Below are 22082 nucleotides of genomic sequence, written 5' to 3'. Positions count from 1 at the left end.
TAGCGTCGAGTCGCTTTAGGGAAATTCACAACGCCCTGTTCCGCGTGTCACGTTCCCGGAGAACAGACGTTGGAAGTTCGCCACGCTACTTACGAATGCGTCCCCGAAGAGCAAAGCATCCGCGATTCACCCGCGACTAATTCGACCCGTGATATTCCGGATTGAGAAACTTTCCAGCTCCATACTTCGACGAAACGAGCTGCGAGCAAGATTTTCGACAACCTGAAACTGATCCAGTTTCACCTAATCAATGTTGCACCTTCGTACAAGAGTACTCGGAGCTTTCTCTTGTTCCATCTGTGAATGATTTTACTTTATATAAGAACATAGTACGACCACTATTTTACAGAAACTTTCGAAACCATAATCCTATCGGTAGTTTTATGTTAGAAATAAATTACAAGATCTTGTAGACTCGAAGAACAGTAGTGAACGAGATCGAAACGAGTTTTCAAACTGAATTTCCTCGAAAAAGAAACCCTCTGATAGAACCTTATTCTACATTTCCAATCTATTTTCTCACCTACGTGCACTAGCTCGATGCTATTTTCCAATTGTTCAATATTAGTGTATGGTAAAATAGGAAGTTACGTTTAATAGTTTATCTTCACGACGTATTTCATGTTGCCCTAATCGTTCTAAATTGAAATGCATCATCTAATTCCATCAAGCTCCAATTCATCCATCATCAAAATACCTCTGAACATAACCATTTCCCTAAATTGAACGGAATTTTCCAGCGAATGGAGCTAGCTCCTATAAGCAGGAACCTTAAGTCGCATTTCATGGGTTCGTGAACGAAAGAAAGCAGAGGATCAAGCCTAAAACTGTTTAAGACGATCGTCTAATCTTACCTTGGCAACTCCGTAACCTTTAGCACGTAACCTGAAGAGACACGGCACAACTACAGCCGGCGAAACAGCAGCAACCACGCTTCCAAGTAGAAAACCCCATACTAGAGGTAACTCGAGGAAGTGCGACGTTAACGTAGCAACCACGATCGTCTCGACGATCCATGGGATTAGACCAAGTTTTGGTACGGTGACTCTCAACCTCTTCAGGGCGTTTGGATCCAAATCCAGACCGGCTCTGGTGAGGATAATGACTAGAGCAATTTTTCTGGAAAAAGAAAATGGGAAAGATCAGCCACTGATCCTTAATTCTTATTTGATCATTAAAATAGGGTAAAATTTTAAGATTATTTTTTAATTAGATAGATAATTTCTGTACAAATTTATTTTACTATTTTAAGTAATATTTTACCCAGCCCTATCTATTTCAAGTCTTATGCAGAACGTTGAAATTCGTTTAGAAGGAAATTCTGCAGACTTTAGAGAGTGGCTTCTGGAGTTCAGAAGGAAATGGATCAATTCTGGGGGAAGGGTCACTTGTGCCTGGGGTCTAGCTTTGAGGAGGGCTCGTTCGTGTTCTGTTTCGAAGCGACAGGGCCAGGTTATCGTTCGAGTTTGCGTGTAAATTCAACGTCCTCTCTCTAGATTGCCGATGCCTTGCAGGAGGGCTCGGTTACCCGACCGAGACGCACTCTCCCTTCTACGGGAAACTCGTAATAGGATAAGTTTCGGACGGGCCGACTCAGAATCGGTCTCGAGCAAACTTCCAGTCAGCTCGTCTTTAACGATCTCGAGTTTTCATCGAGAAGCGCTTCGCGTTTTCCAGATTCGAAGAACTGGTTTCGGCTTTGCTGATCTTCATTTGCATAGCTTAAGTAGCTGAGATAGGGTGAGAGAATCTCGGTGCGTGTTTATCGAGAGTTAGTTTGGATTAGATTCGTTTGAGGATTCGACGACTTTAATCATTCAAAGTATGACTTTTCGCTAAGTTCAGATTGGATTTGTGGTTTGGAACAATTTGAAATGTGTACCTAGTGTCAAATCGAAAATAAACTGGAACACTAATTATACAAACTCGTTATTTAATGAACTATTTATATAGCCACTGTAATAATTATGGATAGTATATTAGAAAATACTGATTTTCAATTTGACCAGTACAAACATTTTCCATTTTTCGTTCAAACCATTATTTCTGAAATATCAGCAGATTCGTTATCAAAGTCAATTAGAAATTAAAAAGTTGAATAATGTGAAATAAATTTCGTTTAAATTTCATTGATGTTAATTACTAAATAATAAACTCAAGTAATTTTTCCTAAAATACGTTTAACTACACAGGTTTATTTTTCTCGAGGCAGGCAAAGCGTTAACCTGGATTTTCGTCGGACGAGGACCAGTTTTAACGATTTCTGGATCCAGTTTTCAAACATTTCTACTTTTACACGAGGCAAAAAAAAGTTCCGACGTAGCGTTCGAACGTCGAATTGAAATTCACCGAGATTTTCTTACTGCCTTTTTTCCCCCGGATCTCTGTTCCCTTCGGATCTGCACGGAATTCTCAGTAAATTTCGGATCCCGCAGCCTTACGGCGGCCTCGTTGGCTGATTGAAGAATAATATCGTTTTCGAGGCGAACTTACAGGAAGTTGGCGGAATGCGGACGGAACTTGGACGCCCACGATGCAGTTCAGCGAATGGGAACTTTGTTATTGCATAATGATGCGTTAAATGAAAGGAATTACCCGCTTACTGACACGATCATTTCAACGCGTACGTGATAGGAACTTGCGCTTCATATCATTCAATTCGAACGATTAAAATGTTAACGTAATTCATAGCCGGCTTGAATTGATTCAAAACTGATTTCCATACAGATTTTAATACGTATGTTATACGAATTTCTATGCTTTTATTTAACATAAATGTTTCAATGGAAACTTTGTATGGAAGCTCAATTATCAGGAAGATTTTAATACCTACGTTATATGAATGCTTCTATTATGACCAAATGAAAACGAGAAAAGTTAATTGCTACGAAATGAGTGACAGTGAAATCTAAATGCTCAATTTTCGAAATTGAACTTGCTCGGCAATGGTAACAAATTCTCAATTTTTTTCCAATTTCAAAAACAAAATTTGTAAGTCAAAAGGTGCAGTATGAAAATTAAAAAAAAAAAGAGTGAAAATGTAAGCTGGAGATTGGAATCGAACAAAAGCGGAAATCCATAAAATTGTTGTCACACGAAAACAACAAGCAATAAATAACCCGTGAACCGTGTATCCGCAGGTGTGTCTACTAATAGCTACAGCACCGATTTTATTTCTGTACGAGGTTAAACAGCGTTGTAAACTAATTTGAAGTAATTATAAAGTAGCTTGATTAAACCTTTAAAGGAAAAATTCATATTGGAAGATTTTATGTTCTTTAATTAAGAAGATTTCACATACTATCATCAGTCTGTTTTTACATAAAAATCATTTTACTAAAGGCTCGAATAATTTTCGAGAAACAGCTGAAATATCTGCGAGCTGTCGGCCCAAAATAACCAATTAGATCATTTACGCGAGCGAAAATATTTGCCCTCTCCAGAGTATGAGCCGTTCACGATTATAATAAGTGATCGATGGTGATGCAACCGTGTCTCGTGATTCGTTATCGTTTTATCGATAAATATCGAGGGGAACGTGCATTACCTGTTCTTTGATATTTTAGCGAAATTCTTTAATTTTAACGCTTGTCCAATTGGTTAGAATTTTATATCAGATAACAACTATTTCAAAACTTTTCACCGGTCATGTGTGTACGATAAAGATACTCGGTTGATTTATTTTCTCAATCGGTCTCTCCCGCGGGAAAGACATTGCTTCGCAGTAAATGCAAAAGTCGTATCGAGCTCTCGCCACGACGTGGAAATAAGTTATTTAAAAATCGTCCCGCTGGAAAATGTCCATTCCGGTTTCCAGCAGTACGATTATTTAAATATTTTAAGTTTCATCCTCTTGGGAGGTATTTTCTTGTTCAACGGACGTGCTTCAACGAGTTACGTGAAAGAAATATCGCAAATTTACAATTCCATTTGAACGTCCTTCGCTTCTTTCTTCTCTTAAGTTTTCGGTTCACATTTAATTTAATTTAATTATATTCAATTCTACCAGCCCTAAAATAACATTTACGAAATTCCGATAAATCATTTTACACATCTCATTTACAAAATTTCAATAATGCGAATCGAACGAACCAATAATTACATCAAAGTCTGCATGTTCTGGATAATAATGAGGATAACGCAATTAACGAGCAGCCCAATTTACAAATTTTAATGAGATTTCAATTGTCGTAATTAAATCTCCATCACTGTCAAGACGGATATTTTCCAAGATTTTACTGCATCAGGTTTAGTAGTTATAAAAGAATGCATCATTTAAACAATAACCTTCAGGAGCACAGTGGTTCGTTTAAAATATCCACGAACAATAGAGCTGAATTCTTACAAAAACGCGACACCCGGGCGAAAGTAGCGGGACAAAATGCTTCTCAGAAGAAATTATCGCCGTTTGGCGAGCATTTGTTCGCCATTTCATTGTTTTCCGGGCCAAAATGTGTCGCGGGCGAAGGACACTTGACCTACATTTCGACTAGACCGCCGCTAAACCAGTGAAATGTACTCTAATTTGAATTAATGGTTTGCTGTAACACGCGGAAAGCGACATACAACACCTACCGGTTCACACACCAGTGAATTCAATCGGTCGACCTTCGATTGTATTTGTCCTTGATCTTGTTTTTTAGTACTACAAATAATTACAAATATTTTTCCCTCGTTATTCTTAAACACATCGTCTAATTAAAATCCATAATTAAACAACGCTGACTTCTGATCGAAATTTTTTTTATAAAATGACAATTAAGATGGCGATTGTCGTGTGTTAAATATGCACCAAGAAAGATAGAAAATAACAGAGTAAATATAGATTACTATAGATTCTAGATAAGAGTAACATGTTCACACTGGCTTTCTATATTTCAGTGAAATTAGCAAATACTCTCAACCACTCGTTAAGTGACTATCCACTTTTGGGTATTTACTTATACTCTAGATATTGATCTACATGTTTCCCATTTCCATTGATCTATATTATTGTTTACAAACTCTTTATCAAGGAATTTGTTGAGTAATGATCATAAGACATTGAAATTTCACCACCACTCGTTTCTTATTTATAACTATCTTAACATGATTACATACATGTGGATGATATTTTAGAGTCATATGAAAATTGTGTAATTTAATGCAACTTATATGTTTTTAAGTATTTTAACAAGATACGCTTCGTGACGATTTCAAAAAGTTGAAATCATGCCATGTGATTGGCATAAATCAACGTAGGTGTTTACACAGCCTCTTTTGTTATTGGCTGATAAACATTTATGAATCAGAAGCACATGAATGTAATACATTACCAGTTAACAGATCTGCGTAAGCTCTTAAGATTCTTTAACAAAATCATCCTGACAACCTAATCTCAGATATGAACTTTTTCATTATTTCTTATTGAGTTTTTTCTATTGTTAGGCACAGATAGAGTAACATTCTTTTCAATTGAGATTGTGTTATAATAGATAACAAACAATGTTGCAATAGTTATATAATAATGATAAATTGAATTTCTATTTCAAAGTATCCTATTCAATGACATTAATGTTCTCAATATTTTTTAAATATCAAAAATACCAAAATCTACTTTTTTAAAATTATTTTATCCAAAGACATTTTTTGATTTTCCCAAAGTATACATTCCTGAGCATGCATCCTCTGTTAAGGAAAAACATCGAATCAGTATATCGAAGGGTTTATGGAAAACGAAACTTTGAATTACGAAGTCAAACGTCGTATTTAGGTCACGGTTTAGAATCTACTTTTCCCCTTTCATCGTTGATGGAAGGCAAAGACAAGTCTTCGACATGGCATCGATAGCCTCTGATTTACGGTCTTTCCGTTCGTGTAATAGTCGATCGGGATCGAAGCAAGGAGAGTTCGTTTAACGAGCATCTTCGGTGCGCCGATAGGTCTCGAAGGATCAAAGGAATCCTCTCGTAGAAGGATCTTGGTACGTGGTCTTCTAGAATTTCGCAATTCACGGTCTCGAAACCTGCTCCCGTTTCGCGCTTTTTCTATGCACCAACAGACATTCTTCTACTCCTAGGAATTCTAAGTAGCCGACCAGACTATGGGTATTAAATTTATTCGGTTTATCTCACGACTTTATGTGGTTTTCAATTTCTATTAAATAAAACTTATAACACTTGTCTAGTGTTCGAAGGTATTCGCAACTGCAGCTTGAATGCATCTCTTCTTTTGCATTTCACGTCGAATGGAAATCTTGTGAAGCAACTAAAGCTAATTATTCTTTGAATACATACGAAAGAACGGGCATAAGCGTGCAGTATTTGCCAGAGTGGGATCAAAAGGACTCCCATGCGATGCTCACTCAAAGACACCGTTGTCGAGAGTGCGTATGCAAATTTCCACGGGATTTTTCAGCTCGCGAACCGTGCTAGAAAGCTACGAATTGCATCGACTTCAAAGGACATTTTCGTGATACAAACAGATATAGCTACACGGTGAAATCAAGGCAGTACCTATTCGCTAATTGTAAGTAACGTAATTAAGCTAATCACTCGTTTGCACGATCCTTCCACGAAATTTCAGGTCTCTTAACATTTCCAAATGAAACATTTAAAGAGTTTATTTAAATTTTCTCATCTTTCAAACGAAGAATTTATTTCTTTAAAAATCTCAGGTAAATGCTTGCTCTCGGAGGTGGGAAATTTATAAATAGAAAAATCGTGAAGTTCAATTGCAGCTCGGACAAGTTGAAGTATCATCCAGTAGCCCACTAAGCGAGTATATAGCGAATCGACAACTGTGCCAAGCGCAGTGAGATTGAAAAGTTAATTACTTGGAAGCAGTCCGTCTAAGACAGTTCTCCAAGTCCTTTTCTAAAGTTACCCAATCCGTATCGCAGTAAATACATGCTAGACGCGGTTACTGTTATTCCAAAAAGTTTCACAGTACTGAAATTTGATTGCCTCCAAAATTTTTACAATCTAACAATGGTTCATAAAGTACCAAAATTAGTAATTTTCGAAAATTACCTTGCTTATGCATTCACTAGACTGCCTTTTCAACCCTTTCTAACATAGCAATTGAAAGGTCGAAGCAACGAACGTGTATACAAGAAATAATTATAATGAATTACGCCGTTTACAGGCTTTGGAACTTAGTCTCTTGTTTCGTGAATGAAATTCTAGATCGATGATCTTTGCAAGTCTTTGTACAGAATTAAATGAACGGAATGGGCTAAAGTATACCTCTTTTCCCTGGAACAGAAGGGAAACAGCGAGCCACGCAAACGCTCGAGAATTTTCATGCGTATTGGCTTTCGGCTCGAGCTTAAACACGTTTGATCGATTTTACGGCATGTCGAATGCATATTGGAGTTTAGGCTGTCTAAACGCGTTTTGACGTGGTGTGCCACGTTACTGAGCGTGGTTACTTGGTTTAGCCAAGCTACTGGCATTACTCGTACAAGTTAAAGGGACTGTAATACTGTTCCAAGTATTCATTAACATCATCAACGTAAGGCATACGTTGCAAGCTTCGAATTAATACACTATAAGTGATATTATCAGAAAATTTGAAGGTTCGATATCATTTTCCTTTGAAGATTGACATAAACGACACGAGACTTTTATTAAATATTTAATATACAGCCAGCTAATAAATCGGTGGATTAATCCGCGTCTCGGTTAAAATTGATCCGAAACATCGAAGCTGTCGGTCGTGTTTCTCTGTCGTTTCAAACGTAGCCCGAGGCTTTAGAAAATGCATTTTGAGGAGGAACTCGCGACGAGGTCGGCAGAGATAAAGAGACCCTCGAGTGGTTGTAGTATCGAGCAAGTGTGTGTACACATCACACGGTACGTACGGATCGAGTGGTTGAAATTTAAAATGAATTAATACGCTCTGGTTAAATGGGAACAAGTATTTCGCGATGTGCTCGACGTACCTAACCACGCGTTCGCCCGGTTCAGTAGGTAAACCAAGTTTTCATACGAAAATTACGACAATGTTCTAGTGGGTGCTCGACCCTGTTACTTGTATCAGCGACACGCGAGCTGAATTTCCCTCGAAAGACTTCTAAGATCAAACTGTTCACAACCTGTGTAATTACGTCCCTCTGTGATGCTAATTTCCAACGAAAATTGCCATAGAGTGACGAGCTCCTTCTATGATCTACGAACGCTCGAATCGCGAACTCTTGAAAACTTGCGAAATTAAAGATACGTTGAATGAATTTTTCTCTCTCTAAGTTTTAATTGTAGCTCTCATATTTTCTCCAATATTTGTTTTAATATAAACTGGATCACGTTCAGCCGCAGATGTATTATTTATTTAAAAATCGATTACTACGATAATATTATCATCGCATTTAAACATTCGAGATAAAAGTATAGTTACTTATTGATTTTGATTAATTTCTGTTTCCCGTTAATATTTCGGGATATTTATACATTTATCGCGGTTTAATTACGTTCAGAAAATGAGTGTTAATGTATGAAAAAGATTAATTGCACAATTTCGATTTAATTTTTTAACAAGAAATCCGCCGCTTGTACTACGAGTTCTATCGAGCTCTGTGTATGACGTACTCAATGAAAGGGTTAAACATGCGAGCTGTAACCGGATGTTTACGCCAGATAGGGGATAGCTAGATAGCCAAACCTCGACAAACACGATCGATACTGTTGTGAACGATTGCACCTACACGCTCGCTTACACAGACCAACCTGTAACGTACAGTTGCACGCAAACAATTCCAACAAAGTGGTCGAGCACTGACCAAACGCTTATTGAATCAAATGACTTCCCGAGCATTAACGGGATATGAAAGCGTGTGCTACATTTGCTTCTGCTGTTAATCCTACGACGCTGAAGATTTAAGGTCAACTTAACCCTTTGAACCCTACTGCGTGCATTTATATTTCAAGTAAATTTCACAAATTAAGAGGAAGAAAATCAAAGTTCCACTCGAGACAGAGGGAATGGAGTCTAAGTTAAGACTCCGAAATTTCGAAACACTAAATCGAAAGTATAGAAGTTAAAATTTTTCATTAATCATAAAATTGTCTAAATGCAAACTAACGCATGAAAGATACTTCGATGAAAGAGTTCGAATCACCGTTCGAAACAGCTCGAATCACCGTAAAATTGTTTGAAATTCGAAAGGACAGTGAGTAAGGAGAAGCTCGGCGGAGCATGAGGTTACGAGATCCACGACACCATATAAATGTTTCAATAACACGTAGCGAGGGACAAGTATCTGGTAGGTAGAAGAATAAAATCGTGTGAAGCCAGAACGGAAGCCGTAGGTCGACGGCTCTGAATTCGTCCGTGACGACTTGTCGTCGTTTCCGTGTAAAGTCCACGGTAGAACGACGAGGACGGCTGTCTCACGGGTGTTCTCCCGAAGGAATTTTATGGACTGCTCCCGGATGTCGCACTTTGTCCGCTCTGTTACCTTGCCGGCAAACTTCGGCGCAGTCTGTCGTCGAGGTACCGCATTCCAGACACGCAAGCAGATTTCTTTTCGAAAGACCAATGTACTTCGAGTAGTTGGCGATTAACTAGCCAACAACTTTTGTATAGAATTTCAAGAATAACAGATCTCTGTTAAAAATATTTTCTACAACGTTTTAACGTACAAAAAGGAGAATTAAAAATTGTGTAAAATCCAATATTCATATGATGAACTCCCTGTTACTTAAATTGCATATAAATCAAAGAGGAGATCCTTTATTTTTATTTATTTTGTATTCCATATTCATCGAAAGAAGATCTATCGCGTAACAGGGTATCGTCACACATTGCAGCGCACGTTCGCCGATATTAATTTCACGGGGAAACTCTCAGCAGGCAATTTCAATATATTTTTCCACAGACACCACGTGCGCCTGTGTAACGGGTTGAATCGCAAAGAAAACCGTGTGCAATGTCGTGTCTCGTCGAGCAACTATCAGGACACGTGTAACCAAAGGGAAATTTTCTTATAGAATATTCTGAAATGAGGTGAATTTAAAATATCGTCCTCAAATTGTAGGACGAAATTACTTTTCTCAGTAATCCAGTTTAGATCAAAGAATTTTTCTTATAATGACATGCACTGTCAAATTATAAACTGCTATCAGGAATAATGATAAATCATTTTTATGTTAATGAAAAGCAACAGGATTTCAATTATTGTGTTGATGATTAGAATTTTAAAACCTTTGATGTTACTTCAGAAGGAAGAAAAATTCTATGACTCGTCTAGTGTAAAAAAAGACTCCAACGGAAAATCCATGTCAGAAATTTTTTATCACTCGTACACGTTACTGGCAAGATATTATGTTGCGAATCTGGAATATCGCATCAAATTGCCGGATGTTTCGAGGAAGCAATATATTCTTACGAAAACATACCAACAGAGTTTCTTCCTTTTATCGTCGCGAGCCGCGTACATATTGCGGAAAAGAAATACGCGAACGCTCAGAATTATTTAAATTTCCATCATAGTCAATGTTTTGAGACTGAAAATCCCGTGCTACCATAACATTTCATTTTGATGCAAATGGAAAGATTAATAATTCGACTTCAATTAACAAGCAACAAACAGGTTGCAATAGAATATATTTCTGGTTGAAAGAGGAAAACTTTGAAGTTGAAGAAAATTAATTATCAGACTGACGAGTTATTAATTCGAGTGGTTCCTACTTTGAAAATCATTTTAATTCATAATTCTGTAGATATTATTTGGGGTCTGATAATAAAACGCAAATATTATAAAGGAATTAATTAGAAAAAAATAATTCTAGATAATGAAAGAGAAGAATGCAGCTCTATTTCTGTTAATGAACATACACGTGACATAATAAATTTTCTGTATAATTGAAGTTATCAATGATTCAGTGTAATTGTTATATCACGCACAGGATCGCTTTGATTTATTAAATGCCTCTGCATTCTTACATATATCAACTGATAGAATTGCAAAGAATGAATTATCTTGCGCTGTACAAATAATGGATTAGATTGTTTAAATAATTGACATTCATTTTCTTTTAAAAATATTATACTAGCAATTTTTCTATCATTAATTTTTTTTAAATTAAAATTATTTCGATTATAATCACTCTATTCACTTTTATTATATAACATATAATTACACATAAATTAACATTAAAAATCACTGAATCTGTAATTATTCCAAAGTTACTGTTATTAAGTCATTTAGTCGTTTCAAATTGCCCAATAATTAGATTGATGTTAAACATACCTTTCAAAGTCATAAGAAAACATAATTAGCAGTTTTCTATGCAATTATTTCATTTTATATATTCATCAAAGACATTATGCAATTAGTGTAAAACCTTTCACATTCTTTGCAATTTAAAACATATTATAATAAACGAACTCGTTTGATAATTTTCCAAATTGATAACACTAATTTTCTGAAATTTGCTTTTACGTATAAAAGTTGAATTGGCTGGTCAATGAAATTTTGTGGGAAAATTCTACGCGTACCACATTGTAGCTTTCCATTCATTCTTTGCATGAAAATGAAATCTGGTGCCGGAAAACGGAGATTAAACGAACACCTGAAAGCGTACAAATTATGAGGAATCCAATTTCGTGTTTCAATCTCACGTTTTCTGACTTGTTTTGTAATATGAAACAATGCATTAGGTTATTGCAGACAAAACGGACGATTTAACCAGAATAATTTAAATATATGTAATTCCGAATATTACTTTATATTTTCTAATGGAAATTTATTAAACTAATAACGTTTTATTAGCTATATTTTCTTTAAAGAGTGTATTAAATTTCCGGTTGCCATTGGCGTGGCATGTCTTGATTGAAATCTGTAAAGGAACAATACACGAATTTCACCCTGGAGCCATTGTTTGCTGCAACTGATAACCAGCCATTTTGTATTCACACGTTCAATGCCATAGGGATTATCGGTGACCGTTATTTGGTTTGCCAATAGCGTTTTCAGGGTCTTTGTTCAAATAATTGACTAATACATATATAAAAAAATCGCGTTGCAAATAATCAAACAATCATAAGTAATATCAACGTGAACAAAGATGGTCCCAAAATTTTCACTGCTCCATGTAATAATTTTTTTTTACCATCATGCGATATTTATGAAATATCCCAATATCATCGGTGATTCGATCGTTTCACAATAACCAGCCCAGCTAATATGAATCATTTCAATCCTCCCACGACCAATTCTGTTATCATCGTTCCAAAATTCTTGAGCTCTCGAATGCTCGCAACTCTCGCGTACACTTCGACAATCGTTATGCGAATATCGATGCGAATATCATTGCAACGAAATCGGATCTACGTAGCAGGGATATACAGGCGGGATAGTCGGTGCATAGAGGGCCGCGTAATGCAACACTCGAAGCTCGCGCAGCGAATACAACCGATGGCAAGTGATATACGAATACCGCGCGTCAAAGACATAAATTCTGCATTCTTGACAGCTAATATTTCACGAATGCCGGACTACAGAGCATTCTAATATTCGTGCATTAAAATTCGCTCGAAGTGCCACCTTTTCTCCGTCGATCGTCAAGATGAACGATCGTCTTCTGTCCGATTGTAACAAAGAAGATCTTTTGTCGGTGAAATAGAATATATCTGTTTTTCAGAATAACTAATCGTAAGTATAATTAAGAATTTACTTACAACCAGTTAATTCCAGTTTCTTGAGCAGAGTTGTAAAAGGAAAATAGTACTTGGTAAAATTTCAACGATCACCTCGGATGAATACAAATTTACTCCGAACAATGCAAATTCCAAGACACACGAATTTTTCAGACTGCACACCGAAGGGAACTCATACAAGGCACAGGCACGTTTTTAAGCGCAATCGTGACTGGAAATTTCACCGGATACCGAAGAAGACTCCACGAAATGTTCGACCTAGAGAACAAAGGGTAACCTTTTCCGATAAACAGCTCAATTAAAAGCGAGTACAGTCGGGAATGGACCTGGAATTCTCTATTCCTATGGGGCTTATTACTATGCTGTACATGTATCGCCTACGACGAATGACTGTCGGACGACCTCGACATTAAAAAGGGGTCAACCTTACGATAACGATGAGTCGTTGCTTCGAGGACTTTCTGGGAACCTTCTTGATGCTCGTCATCAATACTTTCGACGAGAGACTCGTGAGTGGAAAGCATAATCATTACAAAATTGGCAAAGGAAATATCATAATCTGGTATATTTCCTTTGATAATTCCCTGATTTTACATTTGGGGAATATTGTTGCTCAGTTTCATTTTCAAAATTGTCCATTTTCCAAAGTGATAACATTGATTCTGAAATCCATTAGTAACAATTTCATCTAAATGAATGGCAGAACGTGTGGTTACGCCACGAATATTCCCCATAGGAGTACTTCCCATAAACCCTCACCTTTGGATCCTCGTAGAGAACACATAAACGAGCAGGTAAAGACCATGTAATCCAATAAGAATAAAGGAAAAATACTTTTATCTTGGATTAGTGTAATCTTGAAAAATACTGATAATAAATGGCTTACAATTAGCTTAGCCACTGGAATATACAAAGGAAAGATATGATAAATGAAAAAATGTCTTCAATCAGAATAATAATAAATCTTATTCTATTATCAAATAAAAGCGATACTATCGATCAAATTCGAAGACTTTAAAATTATTGTATTCCAGGAAATCAAAATATGAACGTTCTGTCAAATGAGAAAAGTCTCGTTGGTTTTATCCGTAATTCAAAGGTGAAGTAAAAGAGAAAAAAAGAAATATTTTTTCACTCGGAAAGGGGATTAAGTGGCGCGCACAAAGCTGTGATTTAAAACTTCGATATCGTTCCCACGTGATCTATCAATCTCAACGAAATAGCTGACGAACGAAAATTTCTCTATTATATCTTATCTCTGAATGCTAGGTGCTAGCGAATTTTATCCACTTTTCTTCCTGTTTTCATCCGTCAGCCTCTCTCGTTTCGTACATCACACCGTTTGATTAAATGATCTATGACTGTGCTCTCAACATGCAGAATCTCGTTAAAACTTATGAGGGACACTTAAGGTGATTCCTTGATTAATTTAAAAGTATTGTACAGAAAATGCGCAGAACATATTTCCTAAGGGATTGTAAATTTTTATCATTCGACACGTAAGATTTTATTATGAATGATTTGATAAATTGAAGATAAATTAAATGCCGAAGCATTGAATCTAAGCTCAAGTATTAGCAACCGTGAAGATAAAATAAGTTATTCAAGATATGTGAACTAAATGAAACCTAGAATAAAGTACTTAATGCCTTTAAGTGTTTGAATTAATTTCATGGCGAAATACTTCGAGTATCGAATTCCATACACTTCCGAAGAAGGCGAGCAGGCTAATAATCGTTTCCGGTGAAACATGGCCGGCTACAAGAAGTAAATACTATCACATGACGCGAAGGAATAAATTTCAATTACGAAATGATGAAGTTCCATTTACAAATTCAGCCGAAGAAGCAATGTGTGCGTAACAGCACATGATTTTAATCACGTGCCCAGTTAAGTCTAACAGTAGTCACGCGCAACACCGTAATAATTAACCCCTTAGCTCACCCGGGTCAACGATGTCGTTCAACCAACTATAAACATTCCGTCTGAATGTCTCACACTTGGAAATTGTTACTTTTCATGCAACCCATAAATCCTTTTATTATCCCCGATTGCATCGTCGATCGATATACAGGTTATTCCATGCGTTTCTCTATAAACTTTGCTAGCGGATTTTTCTTACGAATTTTCCTTTTAAATCTAATAGTTCCTGAGACACTTAATGATCCTAAACGAAAAAGGAAGATAAAAGGGAATGGCGAGAGTATGAGAGAATGAAAGGGTGTGAAGTGAAGAGATAGGAGTCCTTTTTCTTGGCTAAGAGGTTGAAAATAATAAAGTTCTATTCAAATACTGAATGAAGAGTTGAAGAAATTAAAGAAGTTTAAAAAGTCACGATTCATTCGCCAGACGTCTGTGATGAAACTTTCTTGAATTCACTCGGTCAAGTTAATTAAACATTTTTGAGTTTTTTTGTAATTTTTATGTCAGAGTATATTTTAAAAATTTCATATTTTCGTTTAGAATTTCTGAAAATTACTTCTACTTAATTCAGAAAATCCTTACAATATTAACCAGTTACAAGTTAAAAACAATTTTCTAAGAAACTGTCAATTTTTCAAGTCGCCTGAAAAGCACGGAATAACAAAAAACATAAAAGATTTTCAGTGTCCTGAATCCAGACATTGTCTATAAATGTCTCGCAGTAAATTGAGGTCGAGTTAAAAGCTGGTGGAAAACAATTAATGGTTCGTTAAAAAGAAAATGACGATAATTGCTTTTGAAGGAACACGACAAACATAAACATCCATTCAGATTTTCACACGTTTTATTATCCGAAGATTCTTTTCGACTGATAGTCATTCAAACGTTCTGTGCTTCGTTCTTATTTCTAAGCACTAAATAAGGCCTAATTATCGAAATTAGAAAAGAGATATTTCAAAAACTCACCGGAGATTGGAGACGACGACGGTGTAACTACCTTCGACGTGCACCAAGCCGACATTTTGAAATATAATCCCGGTAATCAGCATGCCGATTAGTGCAGGAAGGGTGGTCAGCGAGAACAACCAACCGGCGAAATGCGCTGTTATGCAAAGGGCAGCGAGGCCGAATAGTTGGCCACCTGGGGCAGCGTCATCGCCTAATATCGTGTAGACGATGCCCCAGAGTAGTAGGCCCAACAAAAAGAGACACAGGATCCTGGCGAATTTTCTGTAGCTTGGACAAAATGGATGAGGGCAAGCTTTCCTCCAACCGGGTGGTTCCCAGGACGGTGTGTCGTCGCGTCCATGACATCGCGTGCAGAACAGATACAACCACGACCTGGAACGAATGCTAAAATTTAATATTAGATGAGAAAAAGAGAACAGGGAAAAATGGTGTTTTACCTAACCCCTTGCACCAATCTTAGACAGTACGAAACTAAAGAAGAATATTTAGCAGATACTTTTTGAAACGCTCGCAAACGGATAATCCGTAGGAAACTCGACGTTGCGCTTCGTTAAATCTCATTAGACTTTATGATGTTATCAAGGCGATCAGAAATGACAGGCTTTGTAACTGCGACTGTTACATCGCGATCTACACGGAGCTTCCTAGATCCGTTACAATCGACTCGATTAGAATCGCCTGTTTCGAATAGTTTTCATTCATTTTCTCTGAATCGATTGCACGCGGACGTCGTTTTCGAACGGAACGGTATATATTTGCTTGGATAATTGGAAACGAAGATGTCGCGGGATTCGTTGCGTCTGTGTTGTGATTTGCAATTTGTACCTGCTAAGTATCTTTGATATATCGCTCCGATGCACTGGAGGAATAATATTTTCATATCTGCGTCGAGGATAAATAACGTGTGCTTTTGAAAATTATTAAAAGATCCACGTGACATTTCATTCTAGCGATACGAAGGAAATTTTATAGATCGAGAATTCGGAAAAAAATTTTTATGAACAGAAATTCTTTTACTGAAAAAGCACCGTCAAATTATTTCCAATGACTCTAAAACACCTCTTTAATGATTCTTCACACTCGCCCCAAAGATTTGCTATATCACAATATCAATTTCACTCTCGACAAATCCCCGAAAAGAAAAAATATCAACACCGATAATTACACGTCTATCAGAGCTAAGAAGGATTACTTCTAGCATCGCAGCCGAACCCGTCACTTTCCACCGGTAATTACCCATCACCTCGAACTAACGAGCAAAAATCGAACCGTATCCGAAAAGAGGCGTAGAAGTCTCACCGTTCCAGCTCTTCCGAATACTGGATCTTGTCCCTGATGGAACTCGTCAGACTGTACGTGGACTTCTTCCTGTTCCCGTTTATCCTGCCATTCTCGAGATCGAATTTGTGCTGAATATTCTCCGTGCTACCCCCGTGTTGCATTATGGATTTACCGCGGCCCTGATCGGAATTATGCTCCGAGCTGGCGCTTATGCGTCGATGATGATCGAAACCAGGATTATCCAGTCCTAGGATCTGATCGCTAATGGAGACGCGTCTTTTGGTTAATTCTTCGTTAGATCTGTTTGTTTTGCCGGTCATATCGATCTCCATATCGATACACTCTTGGATGGGTGAAAAGCAGCTAGGAGAGCTGAACTTCAATAACGCGTGTAAAAATTCAACTCAGGATCCAGAGATATCGAGTTGCATTCAGAGAACGTAGAATTTCAATTTCGAGTGTTGCAATTCAATTCGGTGCAACGAAGTTCTTTTAATTAGACTGTTGCTACGTTAGCTTCGCGATCTTCCTAAGCACTGAAGCAAAGAGGTCCAGCTTGGCGACGGGGATCCAAGAGTCCTTTAAGTTCCTCGTTAGGATACACAAGTATTTCCAGTTTCCAAGATCAGAGATTTTCTTGAAGCAACACGAATCCATGTACTCAACGTGCTACTCAAGTTCCCGTTTCTTTTTAACAATTCGTGATCATCGATCTCTTGAAACTTCGTTATATTCCGAGCAGTCTTTATTGCAAGTATTTCAAACGACCGAACGAGTTGAAATGTTAACGCGGTATCCTTCGAGTCGCCCACTCGGTTCGGGGTTCAAGTTCAAAATGTAGAAGGCGACGAGTTTAAAAGTCGTCGGAGCTATCGGGGGAACAAGCAAGCGACGACTTTCCGCGATTGACTGCCGATAAAGATGGCTCGGTTCACCATCACAGCTCTCCCTCTGCCTGACGATCGTTGACAGTAGCGGAGTCGCGTGACGATGACTCCCGAGAAAGTCCAAACACGATGATCCCCGATCGTTGATTAACGATCACGTGGCTGATACCCAGCCGGCGATCGTTAACTGAGTCGCGTGATGCTTTGTTTTCCTGGGGTACTCGCTGCGCTAACACCTTACGCCGATATCTCCGCGACTGCTTGACGTCTTTGACACCTTGACCCGGTTTTGCTAGAACGCGGATCCTCTCCGCCGACGCAGCGAGCTTTGTTCACCTCGTTAACGCGAAATTCAAGGTTCTCGTTGCCGGTTCTAACTCGCCTCCTCCGTTCTGAGCTGTACTACTGATCGTTTGTCAAACGAACCTTTCACAGGAGAAGCGCAACGAAGGTAGAACAAAATAGATAAACGACGAAAGATCAAAAACGAAAGCTCTATGACGGTGTAACCTGTCCATTTCTATACACTTCAAGGTGGTCACGATTTCACCTTGATCGGTTCGTTCCTCGAAGGTCGGGAATAGAAAAGAAAACAGCTTGCTTCATCGAACGAAGAGCTTCTTCGATAAGAAGCGTCACGCACACGCGAACAGCGCGGAAACGACGCTGTTGAACGAGCACGGTTAACCAACGACTAAACGGTGCAAAGTGTGCATCGCCGGTCCGCAAACTGTGTTTTTGCGAATGGTGGGGCTGGTAAAAAAGTACTGGAACGCGGGCCAAGGAGGGACCTGTTACGGCTGCGATAATTGTTACCGCGTTGCACAGGATGGGCACAGCTGGACACCTCATTGACAGTCTATTCGGGACTAACCCACCGACCTGGCGTGCCCCTGATTGCACCGATTCTCTAGGTCAACGCGTTCATTTAACCAACGACAGTCGCGATGAAGAACGACCTCGAAATACCAGACGAGCTGAGAGATTATTAAGTTCTCCAGCTTCTCAGCATCTTCTTCGTGATTTTCAAACGCTTCGTTAGACGAATTAGAATCTTCACCTGTCGTTCGTCCTACGTAATCGTACTGTTATCGAATACCTAATTGATACATGGTATATCGCAATCCAATGTTTAGCTCTTTCCATTACATTTCGATGCGTAATGATTCATCTACGTGTTAACGCCTCAGCTACTTTTAAAAATAATCTTCTAATCTGTTTCCATGCTATCTGCAATATCGAATAGAAAAATTATAGCGTCATTTGGAAAACTGTCAAAGTTTTTGTTATCTTTTTTTTCAATAGTTTAAAGGATTTTGAAATTCAATTTTCACGAAAACGAAGTTGCGTATGAAACAATTTTATCCCATTTTTCCAACTTATTTTTTCGTACAAAATCAACGCTCAATTGACATATAGATTTTGTTTTCCACGTTTCCGTGCTTCCAGTTTTATTCTATATTTCGCGCTGAAAATATTTAACGTTGAAATTTAGCGTACAACCGACAGGGTAATAACAAACTAAAAGATTTACGCTCGTGGTATTTATTATGTAATATTTTATGTTCTTCGTTTACCTTTGTTACGTGTGGATATCATTTATTTTCCTTCATTTATACGACTTAGTGTAAGGTTTATATTAATTTTTTAATTACGATCTGTTATAACCGGTGTATTATTTTTCCGTTCGCGACGCGTTAGAATTTTACCTGTGGTTACCTGTGGAAATAGATGTAAACGTTCGAGCAGGGGAAGACTGTTTTGATTATTTCAGGCCAGTGCGTGCGTGTGAAAAACAATGTTTACTTCAGACCCGTAGGCCATCTACGAAGTCGACCGAGCTGGTACCGCATTCCAAAAAGGGATAATCCCTTGGAGTAAACACTCGAATTATATCAGCGAGCGACAGCAGACGTGTCGAAACGCAACCGTTCATTCATTCGTTCTTAAACATTCGGTGAGTGAGTGTAGACAATCAGAGAGCCGAACAAATGGATTTCATTTAAAAACGAAGTAAGCATTTATATATTATATTATATAATATTTTAAATCTCATCCGCTCATCGATCTACAACCTAATTACGCCTCTTCTCTTGTCTCATTACACAATTGATTATGTTTTTAATTAATTTAGCAGACAAATTAGAGAAAAGTAGTTGAAATTTGGAAAATATTTCTTGCAATTCTTCAGCTGGAATGTACGTCTTAATTATTTAATTTCTGATATTAGTATATGTTAGAAGAATTAATCATCTAATTAATTAATTATCGGCTAATTTGAAATTACACATATTTTTTTATGGTATCTTGGAATTTTCCTTAATTTTATACCCTTCCACATCGATTTGTACATTCCGGCTGTATTGCTTGAAACAATTATGTTTGCGAACTCATCGAACACTTGTTGAGTCTGTTCTTATCGTTAGATAAGCGAGATGGAACGCTTTTTAGATTCCGTTTCCGTGTTTCTTTCGGGATTTTCGTTCGTTTAGCATCGCGCGTGTTCCACGATCCTGCTTGAAATTTGAATTATCGTCACTTGTTGCGCCTCCCAGGGAATTCAACTCTTTCAATAGCAAGCTAATTTTTAATTTGACCGAGTCTCGAAATCGTTTTGTCGTTGCGAGACAACCCATTGAACTGGAACGAGTTCATTGTTTTACTTTCTACCGTTTTTCGATTAAATAATTCGCGAGTTGTTTCGTGATTTCAAAGATTTCACAGAATGAAATCCATAGAGTTAATCGTAAAAAAAATAATGTTGGTGGAAAGAAAACATTGACAATGGATTCGAGTTATGAAATCGAGCTGTTTTATTGACACTAACTCATAGTACTCTACCGAGCAAGTGGCGGAAAAGATCGAACAGTCCGTATATGTGTACTACCTAGTTACCAACAATTATATCGTAAGTGCAAAACCGCGTTCACGTGGTATTTATATTCGATTCTCTCACCAAGCACGTGTTCGTCTCGTTAGATCATACAAACAACAAGCTACGATGCGGTTTTCTTGGAGTTTGAACTTTACTCGTATTATTACAAATTTTTATGGCGATTGAATTTTATTAGGGCTCTTTCATTGCTTTGCCTTTAATTTTATTTAACACTATATACAGAAGAAATAAGAACGAGAAATGTAAACATTATCTAACAACAAGATATTCGTGCCTCGCGCCATTTCGTGATCAGCGCCCTCTATTGTTGTGTTTTCTTTTTCATTTAAAGCATTGCGTAGCGTCGTTCCGTTTAATAGTGTTCACGTGTTATAATATCAATTTTTATTGTGCATAATAAGTGTATTACATAGAACGCGAAGTTCCATAAATCATTTATATTCATTTGGTGCTCGTCTCGCAACAAGTTATGGGTCCAGATCTTGTTCGTAAGTAAAATACATACATATAAAGATATAAAATAGTTAAAGCTAACCTTAAAATGAGTCTCACGGGAGGCACGCAACACATTGAGAAACATGCGAAGTTTCGAATGAAAAGCGTATTAATCTGTAATGAATTATGAGCTTATGCAAATAGAACTATAATTAAAAATGAACAAAATGCAAATGAATAGACATCCAAGGATGAAAACGCGCTAGTACTAATTCTCTTATGTGTTGCAAAGAGTCAGATAAATCATATTAAAAAGTGCTACGCGTCAACTTAGAAAAATATATTGAAAACACCATCATAGTTTACTGCGATAATCAAAGCGCGATAAAACTGAGTAAGAATTCTATATATCACGGTAGAAGTAAACACATCGTTATTTGTTACCATTTTTCGCACGAGGCCAGTGAAAACAGAATACATACAGGCTGAATTTATGTTAGCGGATATCCTAACGTAAGGATGTTCTCATGCTCGTCTCGTAACAGTGACATTGAAGTTAAATAATTATAGTTTACGAAAATGGTAACAAAATTGTCACTTAACCGCAAGGTAAGAAAGATAAGTATGTAGCTTACAATTATTACATAAAACGAAAAAGTGATAATATTTACACTTGTCCTACTTTTGATATGTTTTCAAAGTGAAAACGAAATTTAAAAATAAGCCTGAAAAAATGAAGAATTTCTTTCTCTATGACTTAAAAGTTAGGGTACTTCATCTACTGTTCAAAATTAGTCATTATTGCTTAAATTCTCTTTCTAATCGTTTCTAACCGATAACAATTGGCGGTAAATCACACCGAAGGAATCGAAACGAAGCATAGGAAAGCGGTGAAAGGGGTTGGCAATGGTGGTGAGCAGTCATCACGCTTCCGACTCGGTGACTCGATTCATTTTCCTGCCAGGATAGAACGCGATGGATGTTCGCAGCTCGATTGCACGGTATTACGGTCAGTGTTCAGAATTAATTACTCGTCTTCAACGTGGCGAGTG

The 22082-nt window shown here is 37.5% G+C and overlaps 1 protein-coding gene across 2 annotated transcripts in view; it reads right to left on the bottom strand.

The window, feature by feature from the left end:
• Positions 1-18456, bottom strand: part of Nha1 (Na[+]/H[+] hydrogen antiporter 1) — a 40640-nt gene extending 22184 nt beyond the window's left edge. The window contains exons 1-3 of one of the 2 annotated variants that reach the window (XM_034317341.2): positions 16831-18456; positions 15529-15915; positions 855-1119 (exon numbers count right to left, since the gene is read on the bottom strand). In XM_034317341.2, the coding sequence (XP_034173232.2) occupies positions 855-1119; positions 15529-15915; positions 16831-17144 (966 nt within the window). In that variant the 5' untranslated portion in view covers positions 17145-18456. The remainder of the gene's footprint in view (positions 1-854; positions 1120-15528; positions 15916-16830) is intronic. The other variant, XM_034317342.2, reaches the window with a different exon arrangement.
• Between the last annotated feature and the right edge of the window lie 3626 nt (positions 18457-22082).

Source organism: Osmia lignaria, chromosome 16, assembly GCF_051020975.1.
Source record: "Osmia lignaria lignaria isolate PbOS001 chromosome 16, iyOsmLign1, whole genome shotgun sequence".
NCBI lineage: Eukaryota > Metazoa > Arthropoda > Insecta > Hymenoptera > Megachilidae > Osmia > Osmia lignaria.
This window is presented reverse-complemented; position numbering and strand designations above follow the sequence as displayed.